The 16,297-nt window shown below is 45.5% G+C and overlaps 1 protein-coding gene across 3 annotated transcripts; it reads right to left on the bottom strand.

Annotated features, from left to right (window-relative positions):
• Window positions 1-1,701: 1,701 nt before the first annotated feature.
• On the bottom strand, window positions 1,702-12,730 carry RIOX2 (ribosomal oxygenase 2). 3 transcript variants are annotated; one of them, XM_083885065.1, is made up of 10 exons: window positions 12,643-12,730; window positions 9,797-10,232; window positions 8,588-8,707; window positions 7,904-8,032; window positions 7,043-7,146; window positions 5,175-5,277; window positions 4,622-4,784; window positions 4,151-4,239; window positions 2,834-2,944; window positions 1,702-1,876 (listed from the first exon to the last, which is right to left on the bottom strand). In XM_083885065.1, the coding sequence occupies exons 2-10, from the start codon at window positions 10,226-10,228 to the stop codon at window positions 1,715-1,717; spliced, it is 1,413 nt and encodes a 470-aa protein (XP_083741191.1). In that variant the 5' UTR covers window positions 10,229-10,232; window positions 12,643-12,730; the 3' UTR covers window positions 1,702-1,714. The 3 variants fall into 3 exon arrangements, with proteins under 3 accessions (XP_083741191.1, XP_083741190.1, XP_083741189.1); XM_083885064.1 differs by having other exon boundaries at window positions 1,702-1,873; window positions 4,622-4,787; XM_083885063.1 differs by having other exon boundaries at window positions 4,622-4,787.
• Window positions 12,731-16,297: the final 3,567 nt, after the last annotated feature.

Genomic DNA, 16,297 nt, shown 5'->3' on the forward strand with positions numbered 1-16,297 from the left:
TGCTCTTAACAGCACCAAATGTCCAGCTTTGCAGAAACCAGCTCCCCTTGGCCTGTATTCCCAAAGGTGCCAGCAGGGCATTCCAGGGCTGGGCACTGTGGCACCAAGGACAACTGCTGGGCCAGAGCTGGGTGTGCCAGGGCTCTGCTCAGCTCCCACACTATGCAACCACAGCTATTGCTGCAGCAGAGCCAGACCCTCACTGACTGCAGGTGGTGCTTGAAAAGCTTTCTCCTGGCTCCCTGCTGACCAGCCTCAGCTCCCTGGAGGGCTCTGAGCACCTGACATGGAAGAGAAGTCCCTCAGCTCCCTGCCTTCAGCTTCACTAAATTAATCTTCAGTGAAAATATTTTTTCCCCAGCATTTGTATATTCAGGGTGTGTATTTCTAGGACTATTTAAAGAGTTCAGGTTAGCTGAAGACAGATTATTTGAGATTCCAAAAGCTATGCCAGCTGTGCAATTAAACAGGATTATCCCCAAACAAAGACATAACTCTAAGTTTGCCATAGAAATAAAATATATGGATGTCTATTTTTGTATGAAATTGAGTTCTAAATAGTACTATTTAAAAAAAATCTACTTGCACTTACTATTTTACATTCTAAAATTATCATAAATCTGCTGTTTGAGCAACAGATCCTCAAATATATGTATATATTTTTTCAACTAAAGCACTTGTTAAGCTTTTTTTCCATACAAATCAATACATCAGGTGTTCTGCATGTGAGTTTCCATATGAAATTTTAAAAGCCTGTGTAAAAAGTTGTAGGTTTTTTTAAATGAATAATGACTAAATCATACTTGGTGTTTCAGTGTTACATAATAAAGCAGGCTTTTGTACTTAAGAGACCTTGAATGTAAAATGCTAAAGCATGTATATTTTAACTGTATAAAACTTTTTAGGAGAAACATTTTGCTGCTTGGTTTCTTTTTAAACAAACTAAATAATAGTTTTCAGGAGATCCTGGGCACATTCCTGTAAAATACTTCTTTTCCAATGGCCAAAAAAGGGGGATAAGTATATTGAATGTGGCTGTGCTGTTACATGAAATTGCGTATTAAAAATCAATGAAGTATTAAAGTAACTGCACCAGTCTCATCAAACCCACTCAAGTGAATATTGAAGTTACAGATTTCAGCTACAGGCTTTTCCACTTGAAATTGGTGCTGGAAGAGGTAGAGGATGAATATTATTGTTTGTTTATTCCAGGGATGGCAGCATCTGAGGGAAGAGGAGTTTTCTTGGGCAAAGGCTTCCCCCTGTGGGAACAGCACATGCAGCTTTTACCAGGAAGCTTTTGTTCTGTCAGGGCAATCAAACAGATTTCCCTGCTGATGAACTTTACAAATGAAAAAAATAAGTTAATGTTTTATGCCCAAGGTTTTGGAGCCTGTTCCATGTATAACTCTTCACATCCCAGCAGCTCTCCAGAGGGAAGGAGACACCACAGCACTGGGGAGACTTAGGAGTGACCTCATCCAGCCACACACCTGGAGCTGTGGCTCACTTACCTGTTTCTCCCCATGCCCAGTTCCCCCAAAGTGTGGAAGGACAGTTAACATTTAGCACCAGAAAGTAGCAAAGTTCAGATTTGAAATGCTGTGTTAGCACTACAAACCAGAAGCTGGATGGATTAAAAAAAAAAACTAATTTAATAAACCTTGCTCTCAAGAGGTGCTTAATGGCTAGGAACAGCTAATTCACAAAAGCATCAAAGAACTTCAATCAGACATTCAGTCCAGAGTGACAAGGCAAGGTTTTCTTTCTCTTCATCTGAGGTGAGGTTCAGCTCTTTAACATTAACAGTGTTGCTGCTCCAGATCTGCTTCAGGGCATCCAGGTATGACAGAGGGAACCTCAGCCCGTGGCTCTGCTGGGGAAAAGAGACAGAAAAAACCCTTCAGCAAAGTGCAGTGACTTTATTACACAACAACAATAAATTCTGGCTGTGGGGAGGGAGCAGCTCCTTTCCCACAGCACACTCCTGTTCCTGAGAGCAGCCTCCAAAAGATAGTTTTATCCAGACCTATTTCACTTAGAAATAACTCTTCCATGCTGTAGCACACTTTACAAGGTAAGAATGTTTATGGCACATGTGACATCCTCCTGTGGCTTCCACACAGAAGAAAAAAAAATAAATTAAATTTACCCTCTTGCCTAACCCTACCCATTATTTTAGCAAGGTCACAGAGCTTTATTTCTAACTGACACGTGCAGTCCTTGGGCACAGAAGCACAGAGGACCTTCATTCCCAGGACTGTGGGAAGGAAGGATGATCCTGGGATGTGCATATGCTGTTCAGGTGCCAGTGTCCAGGCTCAGCTCCAGAGGAGCACTGAGATTTACTTCAAAAGGAAAGTAACTGCCAGGCAGAAAGCCTTGGCCAAGCCAAGGCCAGGCTGTGCTCTGTTCTTCCTCTTTGGTGGAGAGGTGCAGACCTGAAAGGCATTTTAGAAGAGGGAGGTTTTTACTGCACAGGGTGTTGCAGTGGGTGCAGGAGCTGACACAGGTTTAACATGACAGAAATGAGGTGCAGTGATCCCCATAGAACATGTGCTACATCTCCAGCAGCCTCCAACAGGACCTGCTGAAGGACACACAGTAAGAAGCTTTGAGTTGCTCCAGCAGCTTTAACTTGGCCACAGGGTGTGCACAAGACATCCCATTTGCATCTCAAATGTTTAATTAAGCATGAGATCACATTTCTTAGTTCTCCTATTCACTGCCTGTGTTGCAGCTTCAGCTCATGCAGGTACTCTGGGAACAGACTGAAGAACACAGCCAAACCCACAGAGGGAAGATAAATTTTGAGTGTGCTTGCAGAACAAACCTGTGCCAGGCCATCCTCGCTGGCAGTGTCATCCTCTGTCCCCATCATGTGAGTTTCTCTCCTGTTCTTTAAGGAATGATACACATAAACCATCTCCCTGCGGATTTCATCCTACAAGACAGCAGGAGGAAAATGGTCACAGGTGATCCACACCCTGACTCTCACCTCACTCCAGTGCCAGCTCCTCAATTCCAGAGGCCACTGGTACAGCAAGGAAAGCAAGTCACCTTCTCAACTGAAGGACCCAACAGCCACCTCCCACAGCAAGGAGGGACTCTCCAAAACACCTCTGAAAAATTATTTACAACCTTCCGCCTTAAAACTGCCCCTGCTGGAGTCACAGGACTGATGCTGTGTAGAAAAGAGGCCATTTAAGGCACCTCTCCTAAAAAGTCTTAATGAACAGGCATGCATTAATAAACCTCCAGCCTGAGATTCATCTGCCTCTTAAAAATCACATGCTCATTATCAGTCCTTGGTCAAGGTTGTGCAAATCACTTGCAAAAAAATTGGGAAAAAAGAGTTTCCAAGCCCTACACAGTCTCACAGCAATATGGGCACAAATAAAATGGAAGACAAAAATCAGAAAGTTCTGGTATGTTTTCCTTGGAGGGAAACATTCCACTTTGAGGGGAAAAAAAAAAAAATCCATCCTGTGTGTGTTTCCCCCCAGTTTGTTTTTTTGGGAGTATTTTTTTGGTTTCTTGGGTTTTGTGGGGGTTTTTTTGTTGTTTTTGTTTTGTTTTTTGTTTGTTTTGGTTTTGTTTTTGTTTTTTTGTTTTTTAATTAATAAAAAAGCAGTTCTATAATTTCATATTAATATACCTTCCCAGATAAGCAGCAGTGTAAACACAGAATGGTACAAGATGCCAGTATCTATGTTGTGGAACATTTTGTTAGTGCCACTGTCACCCACTTAGGTACAGAGAGAACTCAGTAGTGAAGACTAGATGCAACCAAGAGAATTCCCCCTCTTCAGGAACCCTGATTTTATAACTTCCTGTTCTTAAATACAGAGTAAAAAAAAAAGAAAAAAGTCTATTACCCAGAACGATAGAGGCCATTTTAGCTGCTGTAATGACCTACCCCATGTGATTCAGATAAAAGTCATGCAGAATCACAGTCTGAATATAATTCTGTACCTCCCTCCAGAAGGCTGAATGTGCTCAGCAAACAGCCCCAGGATCTCCCAACAGCAATAATGGGATGCAGGATCCCATCAAGCAGAACTGCACAATCCTTTTAGTACAACAGAGCAACAATTCACATGCCTCCCACTCCTACCCCAGGCATACAAGGGGGGCTTCTCATACTTACAGCATTCTCTTGATCTGGTTCCACAGTGATCACAGCGTGGTCTCTAAACTGCAGTCTGATTTTGCTATCTAATTTTGGCAATTTCCCACCTAAGAAGAATAAATTCTCCCTTAGAAAAAGAAGAAAACCAGGCATGATACAAATTGAGCCCCCTGTGTACCAGCAAGATTCTTTTTTTTTTTGTTAACCTGTGTTTCACAGATGCAAGTTCTCAGACTTGTGGTGGAAGGAGAAATGAGAAAGATTTTTAAATTCTAGCACAACTTCTATTTCAGTCTAAGGGAAACGTGTCATCTCTCACCAGACACTGGGAACTGGCCAAGAGAGGTGTGCAGACACACACAGAGCCAGGCACCACACAAAGCTGGGCCTGGACTGTGACCTTGGCCTGCCATGAAATGCTGGAAGTTTTAAGAGGCAGATTTAGCCACTGCCATCCCATCAGCCAGTTTGGGGAAGTTCAGACTCTACCTGGAGTCAAAGGATCAGAGTCACATCCCAAGCAGGGCGGCAAGCGGTGCGTAATGAAATCCTTCTTCATGTCGGATGATCTCAGCTCCCTGGAGTTCTCCAGGCTGTCTGCAAGCCTTCTCAGAAGGCTGCTCAGCTTTTTGCTGCAGTCAGCTGTGTTCACCTGCTAAACATCCACAAAGAATTCAAGCTGAACAGAGCAGACCTAAAGCAGTGCAGCAAAGCAGTGAAAATCCAGACACTGCTCTTTTATCTTTGCTTAGTCCCAAACCAAGCTTTGTTTATTTTACACATTCCCTGTTCACATATCAAAGCTGAAGCTCACTCTCCTTGCTCTGGGGCTAAAGGACCTGCAAGTACAGTTGTGGAGACCTTTGTTCCTCCTGCACACACTGACAAGCTGAGCAGCAGCAGGACAGGACCACCATAAGGAGGTCCCACAGCCATTCACAGTTTCACTGACCTAAGGATTCAGGAGTTTGGCCTGACAGAGCTTTTTCTGTCTGACAGATCACCTGGATGCACCATTATTCCCTGAGTCCCACCTACTAACCATGAGCAGTTGCCTTGGAATGCTTGTCCGCAGTGCCACGTCCTCTTTTGCTGTGTCAAACACCAGGCCAGGAATTGCATCCAGTAAGAAATCTCCCCAAGAGCTGAAGGACAGGAAGAAAAAACAATTACTGAAGTAGCTGCACTGAAATAAAACACAAATCCTACTTGTTTTTCCTAACTAGTGTTAAGATGTAAAACAGTGATTACTTATTATAGTCTCTTGGTTTTTTATTATGTCAACTCAAATGTTTCACTGTCTGCCACCCAGTGGGAAGGAAAAAGCCCATAAAAGGAATTGGATATCTACTTCTTAGTGTTTCTCTTGCTCCCAGTTTCCATCTACCAGCAAATGTCTTCAGCTGCTCACTGCTTTTCCAAACTGCCCTGCTTACCCCACACATGCACATCTCTCTGCCTGCTGGGATCTGATCCAGACAAACTCTGCTTCAACAGAGATGTCCCTTTTGTCTTGGTGCATAAAAACACCTGAAGTGCCACCTCCACAGCTATTTTCAAATTTTCTTCAATTTTCCAAGGAAATGTTTCCACATCATACTTCCATCTACAAGCCAAATCAAAACACCAGCACTGTTGCTAATTTTACCTACACTTGCTGACAGCAGGGGCAGAGGAAGGCTCTTCCACTTCACTGCCAATAACCTTAATGGATGATGATTCCACTTTTTAACCTTGGAAGAAGAGCAGCCTTGAAGCTTTTCCTGCTCCTCTGCTCACCCATGACAGACATCCCCAGGGAATGTGCTCCTGACAAGTCACGCACTGGACTGGCCTTGGGCTCAGACATCCATGGAAAAACTGCACTGACTCCACACGAGGCTGCAGATCTCCAGCAATCCCATCACAAGGAGCTGAGTCCTTGGCTTCCCAGCACTGCTTGACCAATAAATGCACACAGCTCCAGCTGGACAATCCCTGCTGTGCACAGGGAGAGTGACCAGCAGCACTGACACCCTGGGCTCCCACAGCTGGTGGTTAGAGGTTATCTAAAACATGCCCAAAATAGTTCTGCCCTGGTTTGCAGCTCACAGAAATCCTTCCCAATTCCTAAGCTGGGCCAGTAACTCCAAGCCCAACACCTGAGAGCTGATGAGGTGGCAGCAGCAGCATTTTTCCCTGTGTAATAACAATGTTTCAATGGGGGAACAAGGACCTGACCTGTGTGAAAGGAAATCCGACTCATGCATGGGGTAGAAAATGAAAAACACAGATTGGCAGAGAATATTTGCAGGGAAGAATCTGTCAGAAGAGGTGTGGGTGACCATCAGAGACAGGAGAAATGCTGATGAAAGGAATAACTCATGACTTTTTATCTGGATTATGAAATGCACAGCAACTTCAGCCACTGAGGAGAGTTTTTTTTTTACAAAATAACAATGAGTTTGCAGTTGTAACATTATCTTCCACATTAAAGCCTCCAGCTGGTAAATAATAAATAAAGCAATTAAAAAGCAATCAAGCTTGCTGCGTGAAAACCTGGCAAAGAGGCTGCTTCAAACAACAATGGTCTCACTCCCCTCCTTCCCCAAACCCTAAAACTTCAATTACTGCTACCTCAACACTTAGATTCTGTCCCTAACAGCAGGGCACCCATGTAATACTGGGGTATCTCCTATGTTCCATGTCATCACACCTCTGGGGGAAAGCTGGAATACCCACAGGAAAACAAATCACACAAGGGCTGAACAGGATGAAGACAGGAAAGACCCAAGCAGAGCTCCTTACAAAGTTATTTTTTTTAAGGAACAGGACATCACTTCCTTGAAACACCAGCTTCAGGTCTCTACTATTCACACAGATCATCTGGCAGAGGAAAGCCACACAAAACAAGAAACAAAGAGGAATTACTTGTTTTGGTAGGTGCTGATGGTCACGTGTGTTGAATAGGGGATCCCATGAGGAGTGTCAGCCTGGTGAATAGTCCCCCTTGGGAAGTACAATAAGTCACCTGGCTGCAGGAAAATGAAAGAGAATCAATACATTTAGGCCATTTGGTCAAACCTTACTGTAGTCCAGAGAAAATACTCTCTGAGCAGGCACACTGACTACATATTCTTTAAAAATCACAAAACTGAGCAATTCCCCAATGTACACTTTAATAACGTGAAGCATTCTACGCCTGAAGTCCAACACCTCAAACTTTCCCACCTACTGTCAATATTTGCTCTACACCTGTCTGCAAACACAAGCTTTTAACATGCTAGAACATGCACAGTCCTGCTGAGCTGCAGGAAGGGGACAAAGAAGCAGCTGAGATGAATCTGCAGGTAATTCAGTGCCCTGGAAATTGGGTCAGAGCATATCAAAAGAAAAGGCCAGTGTTTCACAAGAGAAGTCAAATAGTCCAAAAATTTTAGTAAAAATACTTAAAGAACACAAGCAGAACCTTCCTCCTCATCCCCTATCTTCTCATCAATGTAAATTAAATATCTCCACAGAAAATAATATACATCAGGGAAGTCAAGACAACAAAGAAGTGCAAAGCACATGAAACTGCCTCCACAAAGGAAAAATCAGTTTACTCATGGCTTGTCCTATGAACACCAGCACAAAGAGAAAGGTCATAAACCAACAGCGATGAAATCTGATTCCTTTATAATCTTATGGTCCTTAAACTTGGTCACATCAGCTACTTATAAGAACCTACCAAGCACAATTACTTTTCTTGCTACCAGAGCCCAGACCACCTGAAGCAATAAATTACAATACCTTTAATATGAATTCATGTGTGGGACTCCCAATCCTGTCTTCTGGCTCAACGTTATACTCCCGAGCCAAAGGCACCGTTGGTTTGTAGAGTCTCCAGTGCTTCTCTCCCTCCAGCTGAAGGATGAACACCTGCAAAGGACCAGGAACCCAAAGGTTTTTGGGAGCCTAAGGAAGCCCTGCAGCCCCTCACACATCCAACTCATCAGGTATTTTAATTTATCTCCTGACTTGCCAAGTCTGTGGAACCAAGCCAGAAACCAGGGACAGAAATAGTGGCACAGGCTGCTTTTCTGACAAATACAGGTTTTCCCATTCCCTGCTCCCAGCTACTCCTCAGCATAGCAAATACAATTCCTTTCACATTACCTTTTAGATATCCAAATGCAGAAATTTCCATTGGAACTAAATTGTTGTACTCTAACGAGAGACAGAGAGAAGAGTTGTGAAGTGTGATCTGTTTTATCCCAAATTTGGAAATCCCAGTCGCTTAAACTCAGCCATTACTATCAGTACACTTTCAGAAAAAATATGTAAGGAAACACTTGCAAATAATTTCCCTAAGGTTTCAGTGGAAAAACAGAACTCCTTATGGATGTTTATTGTGGGGGAGAGGTGGAAGCCCACACAGAGGCATCCACTGCCAGGTGTGGGGTCTCACAGACAAGGAAGGTGGTGTCGTCCTACCTCGACATCATCGTAGTGAGGGGGAAGGCCCTGCGACCCCTGGGGAGTGATGTAAACATTGGACCCCACCAGAGACCCAAAGTAACACTCCAGCTTCTCCTGAATCTTCCACAGCTCCTCCTATTAAAAAAAAAAAAAAAAAAAAAAAAAAAAAATAATTTAAAAAAGACTATGCTGTCACTACTGAAGAGCTCAGGCAAGCCTGGCTGCCACCAGCCATCACTGGGGAAAACTGCTGACATCCCACAGGAACACACAGCCTGGGAAGCAGTTTCTCCTCAAGGCAAGCCTGCAGTAGCAAAGGAGATCTGCCATGAAAGTAATGGGTGAGCCAAAACCTCTGGTGCCTCAACAGAACACTGATGTTTGCTCTCTTCCCTGTACCAGGCTGCAAAACCAGATAAAAACGAGGCTAAACAGAGAATAAACCACCCATCATCCCAACTGCATCAAAGAGAGAACAACGCAAAGGTCAGACACTGTTTACAAGTGACTCCAATTGCTTGGGAATATTCAAGCACAAACTTTACTCCTCCACACCCAAGATGTGACAGGGAAACATCAGGAGATGCCAACAACTGGGATCAGTCAGTGACACTACACTGTGCATTTGGGTCCCACCTCACAATCAGACTGTGTTGACAGCTTGGAACAAAAAAGGACAGCCTAAATCAAAGCACCTACAAAGTATCCCAGTCCTTTACAACTGCACAGCACCACTGTCTCCTTCCCATACACAAAGACTGAGGACACCCAGCTAAAATGGGGTGGGCACTTCCATGGTGCAATTCAATGCTAATCCATTGGCAAGAATGGAGTGTCCTGAAAATACTTGACCTTGTTTCACACCTCACCCTTGATTAAAGAGAGGTGGTACAAAAGCCCCTGTTTGCACAAGGAATAAGTGGGGCAGAAGAGATAATTTAAGCACAGATGCCTAATCATCAATTATATGCATTTAGAAAGAGTACTTAATATTACAGAAAAACATGATAGCATGAATCAGACTTTGTTCTTAGGGCAGAGCACTGAAACATGATGGCCAGTGCAGAAGTATAAACTGTATTTTAATACAGTTCATGCAAAGATTTCAGCAGGTCATCAATGCCAACCTCCCATGGGGGCAGATATGAAGCCATGTCTAGTACCACTCAGCAAAAGCCACACCACATTATACAACAAGCACTAATTACAATTAAACAATCCCACCTTAAATCTCTGAGGCTGATGAAACTGTATTGTTGCCTTTTTCTGGTCAAAATCCTTCTTCAGCTGCATGTAATTCACTCTACCCTCTTTATTCAAAACCTTCTTTTTCCCACTGACACACCTGCAGACGTTCACATCTCGCCCGTAGTACAGGCCCTGGCTGCACAGCTCCTTCAGGTGTGACAGCTGAAACAGGGACTGGTAATAAGCAGCCACCAGCTCATCATCCCTCTGAACAAGCAGTGGCTTCTGCTCCCAGTAGTCCCTGAAGAACACCTCTTCCTCAATGGGAGAGATCAGGCTCCTGAAGAGGCTGGCTGGGCTCTCAAAACTCAGGACTGGTGGAGAACCAGCTGTGTCCAGTTTGGGCCTTTTACACTGTGCCTGTGTCTCCTGTGCCACATCAGGAATCTTCCCTCCTTTCTTGGGCATCTTCCTGGACAAGAGGAGAGAGACACAGAACAATCAGCCAGCAACACAACCTGGAGAGGTCACAGGCTCAGGGCCTTATCCAGGGGGATATCAAAGTGTACTGGGAACAGCTGTGGCTTCAGGGGCTCCCTAATTGCTCCAAGCAGGTTTACAGTCCTCTCTCAAACCTCAGCAAACTCCAGAGGGATCTGCTGGGAGCCATTGCTCACAGGAGCTCACACCCCACAGCTGAGTTCACACTGTGATATAACCCAGAGGATCATTTCCAGTGCAGGAATCCACTCACAAAAAGAACTTGTGGGCAAGTGGTTTTCTGGAGCAAGACCTGCAAATTATTTAAAAAAAACAAAAAATCAATTGAGTGGCAACATGCAGAGGGAGGTAGAGAGAGGAGGCAGGATCAGAAACTTGTAATCTTATACTTCTTTCAACAGTAACAGTTTATAAAAGAGGGAAAACTGTTAGGCCTTTCTGTTGATGCCATGTAATTACTAAATCTACAAGCTTAAGACTTGTAAAATGTGCCAGTTTAAAAACCAAAATGCCAAGATTCTGCTTTGATTTCTGCCAAGCTGTCAAATTTTGTGTTTTATGTAGAATAAATATAATTCTTTCATACAAGTACAGACATTTAATTTTAAAGCTGAAAGTAATTTACTTTGTCTTTCCACAGAAGGTTGTGTACAATTATGCAAGAACAAAAAAGTTAATTCACAAATGGTTTAGCTGCCAAGTTCTCAGGAAAGTTAAGGCACAACTTGAGTTAACAGTAGGTCTAAACCATGTGCAGACAGACTTGCCTTGAGTCTGCTTCAGCATTTCCTCCCCCAGAGCAGCAGCAGAAGGCTGCCCGGGGAGCTGAGCTAAGCACCCTGAGGATGAGCCAGCACTGATCCCTGGAGCAGCACAGCCAGGTCTGGGCTGGCCAACCCAAACTGGCTCTGGGCACGTCTGAACAAGCCTGAGCAGCCAATCCACGAGGAGTCAGAACATGCTGATGCTTTCACTTCCTAGTAAAAATAGCAGCTTTACTCCCCAAAGCAAATGCTATCAATGTACTGAGATGCTTTTACTTGCACAGATCCCTTATCCTAAAACCTAAACTCCAGTACTGGTATTTCCAAGCCACATTAAGTTCTCCTGTGCAGCAGGACACCCTGCTGATCTCCAGTTCCTGGAGCAGCCTGGGGGCACCTCAGTCCTGCAGGAGTGAATTCACATCACCACATTCCCAGCAGGATGGACACTGCCAGCAGCAGGAAGCCACTTTTCTTCATGAGGCAAGGGAATCCTTAAAAAACTTAAAGACTGAAAATTAGTGAGATCTGAAGATGCTGCCAGCACTAGGATCTAAAACTGGTGTTCCCCAAATGTCAGGAACACAAATGCAACCAACCCTGAATTAAAGGTTTTGAATTCCAGACCTGAAGCCATCATTCCAACCTCTCAGCTCGCTCAGATTGATCTAATGAAGTTAAATTCACATCTGTACTGCTCACAGAACTCTGCTTCATTTACACCAGCTGCTTCTCTAGTGTTTTGTTAGTTATTACAGCTGCAAACCTACCAAATGGTTTGGGCTGGAAGAGATAACCTGGCACAAACCCCCTGCCATGGGCAGGGACATCTCCCACTCCATCTATTTGGCCAAAGCCTTATTCAACCTGGCCTTGAACACTTGCAGGGATGGGGCAGCCACAGCTCCTCTGGGCAAGCTGCCAGGGCCTCACCACCCTCACCAGAAGAAATCCTCCCTTATATCTAATCCAAACCTACCCTCTTACAGAGTAAAACCATTCCCCCTTGTCCTGTTGCTACAGGCCCTGGTAAAAAGTCTTTTCTCTGTCTCTCTTACAGCATTTAAGTACTGAAAGGCTGCAAAAATATCCCTGGAGAGCCTTCTCTTCTCCATGCAGAACCAGCCCAGCCCTCCCAGCCTGTCTTCACAGCAGAGGTGCTGCAGCTCTCTGATCACTTTGGTGGCATCCTCTGGATTCCCTGTCCTTCCCGAGCCGGGGACCCCAGCGGTGGGTGCACCCTGCAGGGGGGTCCCATGGGAACGGAGCAGAGGGGCAGAATCCCCTCCCTCCCTCCCTCGGGCCACGCTGCTTTGGGACAGCCCAGGACACCGTGGGTTCCCGGTGCTCACCCGCCACAGCCCCGGGTCTCTCCCGGCAGGGCTGGAGCAAGAACCGAGCAGCAGCAGCAGGAGCCTCTCCCGCCCCATTCGGGGGCAGCTGCTGTCGCCAGTGCCGCCCGCACAGTGACACAGCACGTGTTCCCGCAGGGCCCGGCAGTGCCGGACTCGCTCCACGGGAAGCCGCGGGAACACGGGCGGACACGGCGGCTCCGGGGACACGCGGCCGCCACCCCTCCCCTTCCCTGCCCTCCCCTTCCCGCAGCCCCGCACTCACCCCGCGGGCGGGCGGGAGGGAGGCAGGGAATGGCGGCGGGGCGGGATGGATGGGGCTGAGTTTCCCCGCGGCCGCAGGATGTGCCCGGTGAGCGGGAGGCGGTCGCTGCCGCGCTGCGGGTCACGGGAGGAGGAGACGCTTCCGGGCGGCCGGTAGGAAATACGGCGCTGTTCAGTGTTGTTCCTGCCTGTGTTCCGACAGGAACGCAACAGTATCGCCACTGAGGTCATTCAGAGGATTACATTTTGCTTCCTAAGCACAACAGTGTCTGGGCTTTACCTGCGCGATCTTGTCCTGGACCAAAATCCTGCTCCAGAGTCCTCCTGAGGCTCCCTCAAGGAAATCGTTCCGAATCCTTCCCGAGCACATGAGAACCTCCATAAATACTTTTAATTCCCTTTACTAAAGAGGCCTGCCAATGGTTTAGTTTACATTGGCTAATGACATCAGAAGAAGATGTTAGGTAGGCTTTGCTGAAGCTTTATCTTGTGTACTGACAGCTTGAAGAACTGTAAAACCTTTAAGAATGAAGTTGTCCGGACTTAAGTTTGCATCACCTACCCTAACACCCACAGGAGGTTTTCTTATTACAGATGGGTGTAGCAGAAGGTGATAAAAATAGTGAGGCCACATCCTGCACCTCAGCTGGTCACAGGAATCATGACAAGCTGTTATTTCTGCTCCAAAAATGCACAGAGAACCCTCAGCATAACTGCCTGAGTGCCACCAGGGTGAGCACTCACACAAATATGTATTTACATCGTGCCTGTGGTGCTTTAACTCGCAGTAAATGTTGTGGGATATAAAACCCACGCCATGGGACCGGCTGCAAAACCAGCAGGAATGGGAAACACTTGTGAATACCTTTTTAAAGACTTCCGTGCTGGTCTGCAGAGACAAACTGACTGAGAGTATTTATTACCATACCTGTCAGGAAATTAACACACACTTCAGAGGGTCATGGGAGCTTAGCCAGCCCTCTAGCACCCTCTAGATAAGAAATAATTTGTTGAAATACTGTTTATCATTTACTATTTATACAAACAATAGATTTTTAAAGCATAATTCATCCTGATATCATCCCCATCACTCACTTAAAAGATAAAAATCAAGCTGTGCTGTAAAAGCATGAAGTTAAATGTCATCATCATTTACAGGAGCACACAGTGACAGGACAAGAGGGAATGGCTTCAAACTGAAAGAGAGGAAGATTAGATTGAATATTAGAAAAAAATTTTCTTTACTGTGAGGTTGGTGAGACCCTGGCAGAGGTTTCCCAGAGACGCTGTGGATATCCCATCCCTGGAATGTTCAGGGTCAGTCTGAGCAACCTGGTTTAATGAAAGGTATGAGAGGTGTGCCTGCCCAGGGCAGGAGGGCTGAACTGGATGATCTGCAGTACTCGGGGTGGGGAGGACCCTTGGCCAATGGTTTTTTTCACAGCTGAAAGTAACAGCAGCTTTCTCCACCAAAAGCAAGCTCTGCAGCTCTCTGGAACCTGTACAGGATGTGCTTGGAAGGTAAATGCAGGCAGGAATCTCTTTTCCTCCACACCAGGACCAGTTTGCTGCAGCCTGCACAGGGCTCAGGCATGCTGTGCTGCAGGGCTTCTGCTGCTGCAAATCCTGCAAGGAATTTAGAAAAGGGAACAGATCTGGAGTCTTTTTCTGTTGGAGGCTGAGACTTCACCATTGGCTATACAAATACTTCTTGTAGGGCAGATTAAAAAAGAAAATTATGTGAAAACAATGATGTTATATCAGTGAAAAGTTTAGAAGACACATTACACATCTGGAGGCAGCTGGATGGGATGTTCTCAGGCAATCTGGAATATCTGTGCAGGATACCTCATAGGGGCAGTGCAGAAACAAGGCTGTGATAGTGTATTTTTATATACAGCTACACTATACATCTGCTCAGCTTGAGGTCTGCTCTGCTGTTACTGTTGCCAAAGCCTGTGAGTCCTTTGGCTCTGCATTCCCAGCATTGTCATTCCTGGTATGGTTCTGCTTTCCATGACAGGATTTCCTGGAAAAGTATCAAAGTTGTCTCAGCTCTGATACATTTGTTTGGCAGAGCTCTGTCCCACTCGCTCTGGGAGATTTCAGTCACTCAGCAGGCACCGTGTCACCACTTCTCCAGCTCTGGAACTGGGACCCTGACAAATGTAGCCCTTGGAAAAAGTTAAAGACATCACCATGCTCTGAACAAACAGGATAAAGAAAATAAGTAAATTAAATTATTAAGTCAATAAGTAAATTTAAAAAAATAAGTAAATTAAATAAAAAAGTAAGTCAATAAAATAAATAAAGAAACCAGAGAATGACATAGGCTTCCAAATTTATTCCCACTTCCTTGACCAATAAACTTGACCAAGCATTTACCTTGTGACACTTTTTGCCACCACAAATGATCATTTTGAACTGACTTTATAAATATAAACTCAGCTCATTAAATTACAGATGAACCCAAGGTATTTAGTGGGAAATGCTCCTTATTTGGGAAAGTTACAAAAGTAATCTTGATTCTTTTCTGGAGCTGTGAAAACTTCGTGTTTATCCCTGAACATCCTTAATTCAGCCTCCTTAGCCTGAACATAAGGATATTTCCATGCAGGATTCATCTGAGACTGACAGGTTTCCTGTATGTGTCTCTTGTTTTGGCACAGCTGTTTCCTTTTATTTCCTGGAACTGTTCTGGGGATCACTGCTGCAAGGGGCAGATGCAGCTTCTCCTCACTGGAACATTCAATCTCAAAAGCCAAAGGGAGAGGGAGGGAGGAAAAACCCCAAGTTCAACGTGCAACGTAAAGCAGAAGAACCAAAGGCGTGGTTGGCTTGTTCTCTTGACAAAGTTGTCTGAAATCTCTGTCTCCAAGCCTGTGTTTCTAAACCAAAAGGTTCTGCAGGAAGCAGGGGATGAAGCAGGCCGAGATGAGGCAGAGGCGTGTGGGTGGCTTGTGAAGGACACAGCTCCTGCTGGAGATGCTGCTCCTTCACCTGGGAGGTGGCTGCAAGTGCACAGGGTCTGGGACACTTTTCTGTGCTGCCTCAGGGACTGGTGAGCCAGATTCTTCAGAACAGAGGTCCCATGGAGAGTTGTGGACAGCTGACAAGGGCAAAGGGTTTTCTTGAGGTCTTGAAGTACAATTTACAAAGCCCCATCAGCCTGGCTTCCTGCTGGTCCCTACTGCACTGCTAAGCCATAATTTCCCCCCTGGTTCCCATCCAAGGGCAGAGGCTGCTGAGGTGCACAGGGGCTGCCAGGAAAGCTGAAATGCAAAACTGACACAAGGACAGGAGCCATCCCAAGGCTATCCCAAAGCGTTTGGTGCCGATTGCTGACCAAAATGGAGCATGGGTGAAGAAGATCAGAGGCTGATTCAAGAGGAAGGGTTGGAGTGCAGACAGAGACAGGGCAATACCTCAGGTGGGAGCAGCTGTCTGTTCAGGGGGGTGACAAAGAGTTCCCTCAGTGAGCACACAGCTCCTGTGCTACTGCAGTGCAGCCTGTGCATGGGATCACCCCAGTGAAGCTCTGCATAGTCCAGCTGGAAAAGAACCCAGACATGTGAGAGTTTTCCATTAAGAGTTTTGTTGCTGACCAAACCAGCCCAGGTTCAATGCAGAAGTCTCTTTTGGAAAATCGTAACCTT

The sequence above is a fragment of the Zosterops lateralis genome, assembly GCF_965231275.1.
Source record: "Zosterops lateralis genome assembly, chromosome: 2".
In the NCBI taxonomy this organism is placed as follows: domain Eukaryota; kingdom Metazoa; phylum Chordata; class Aves; order Passeriformes; family Zosteropidae; genus Zosterops; species Zosterops lateralis.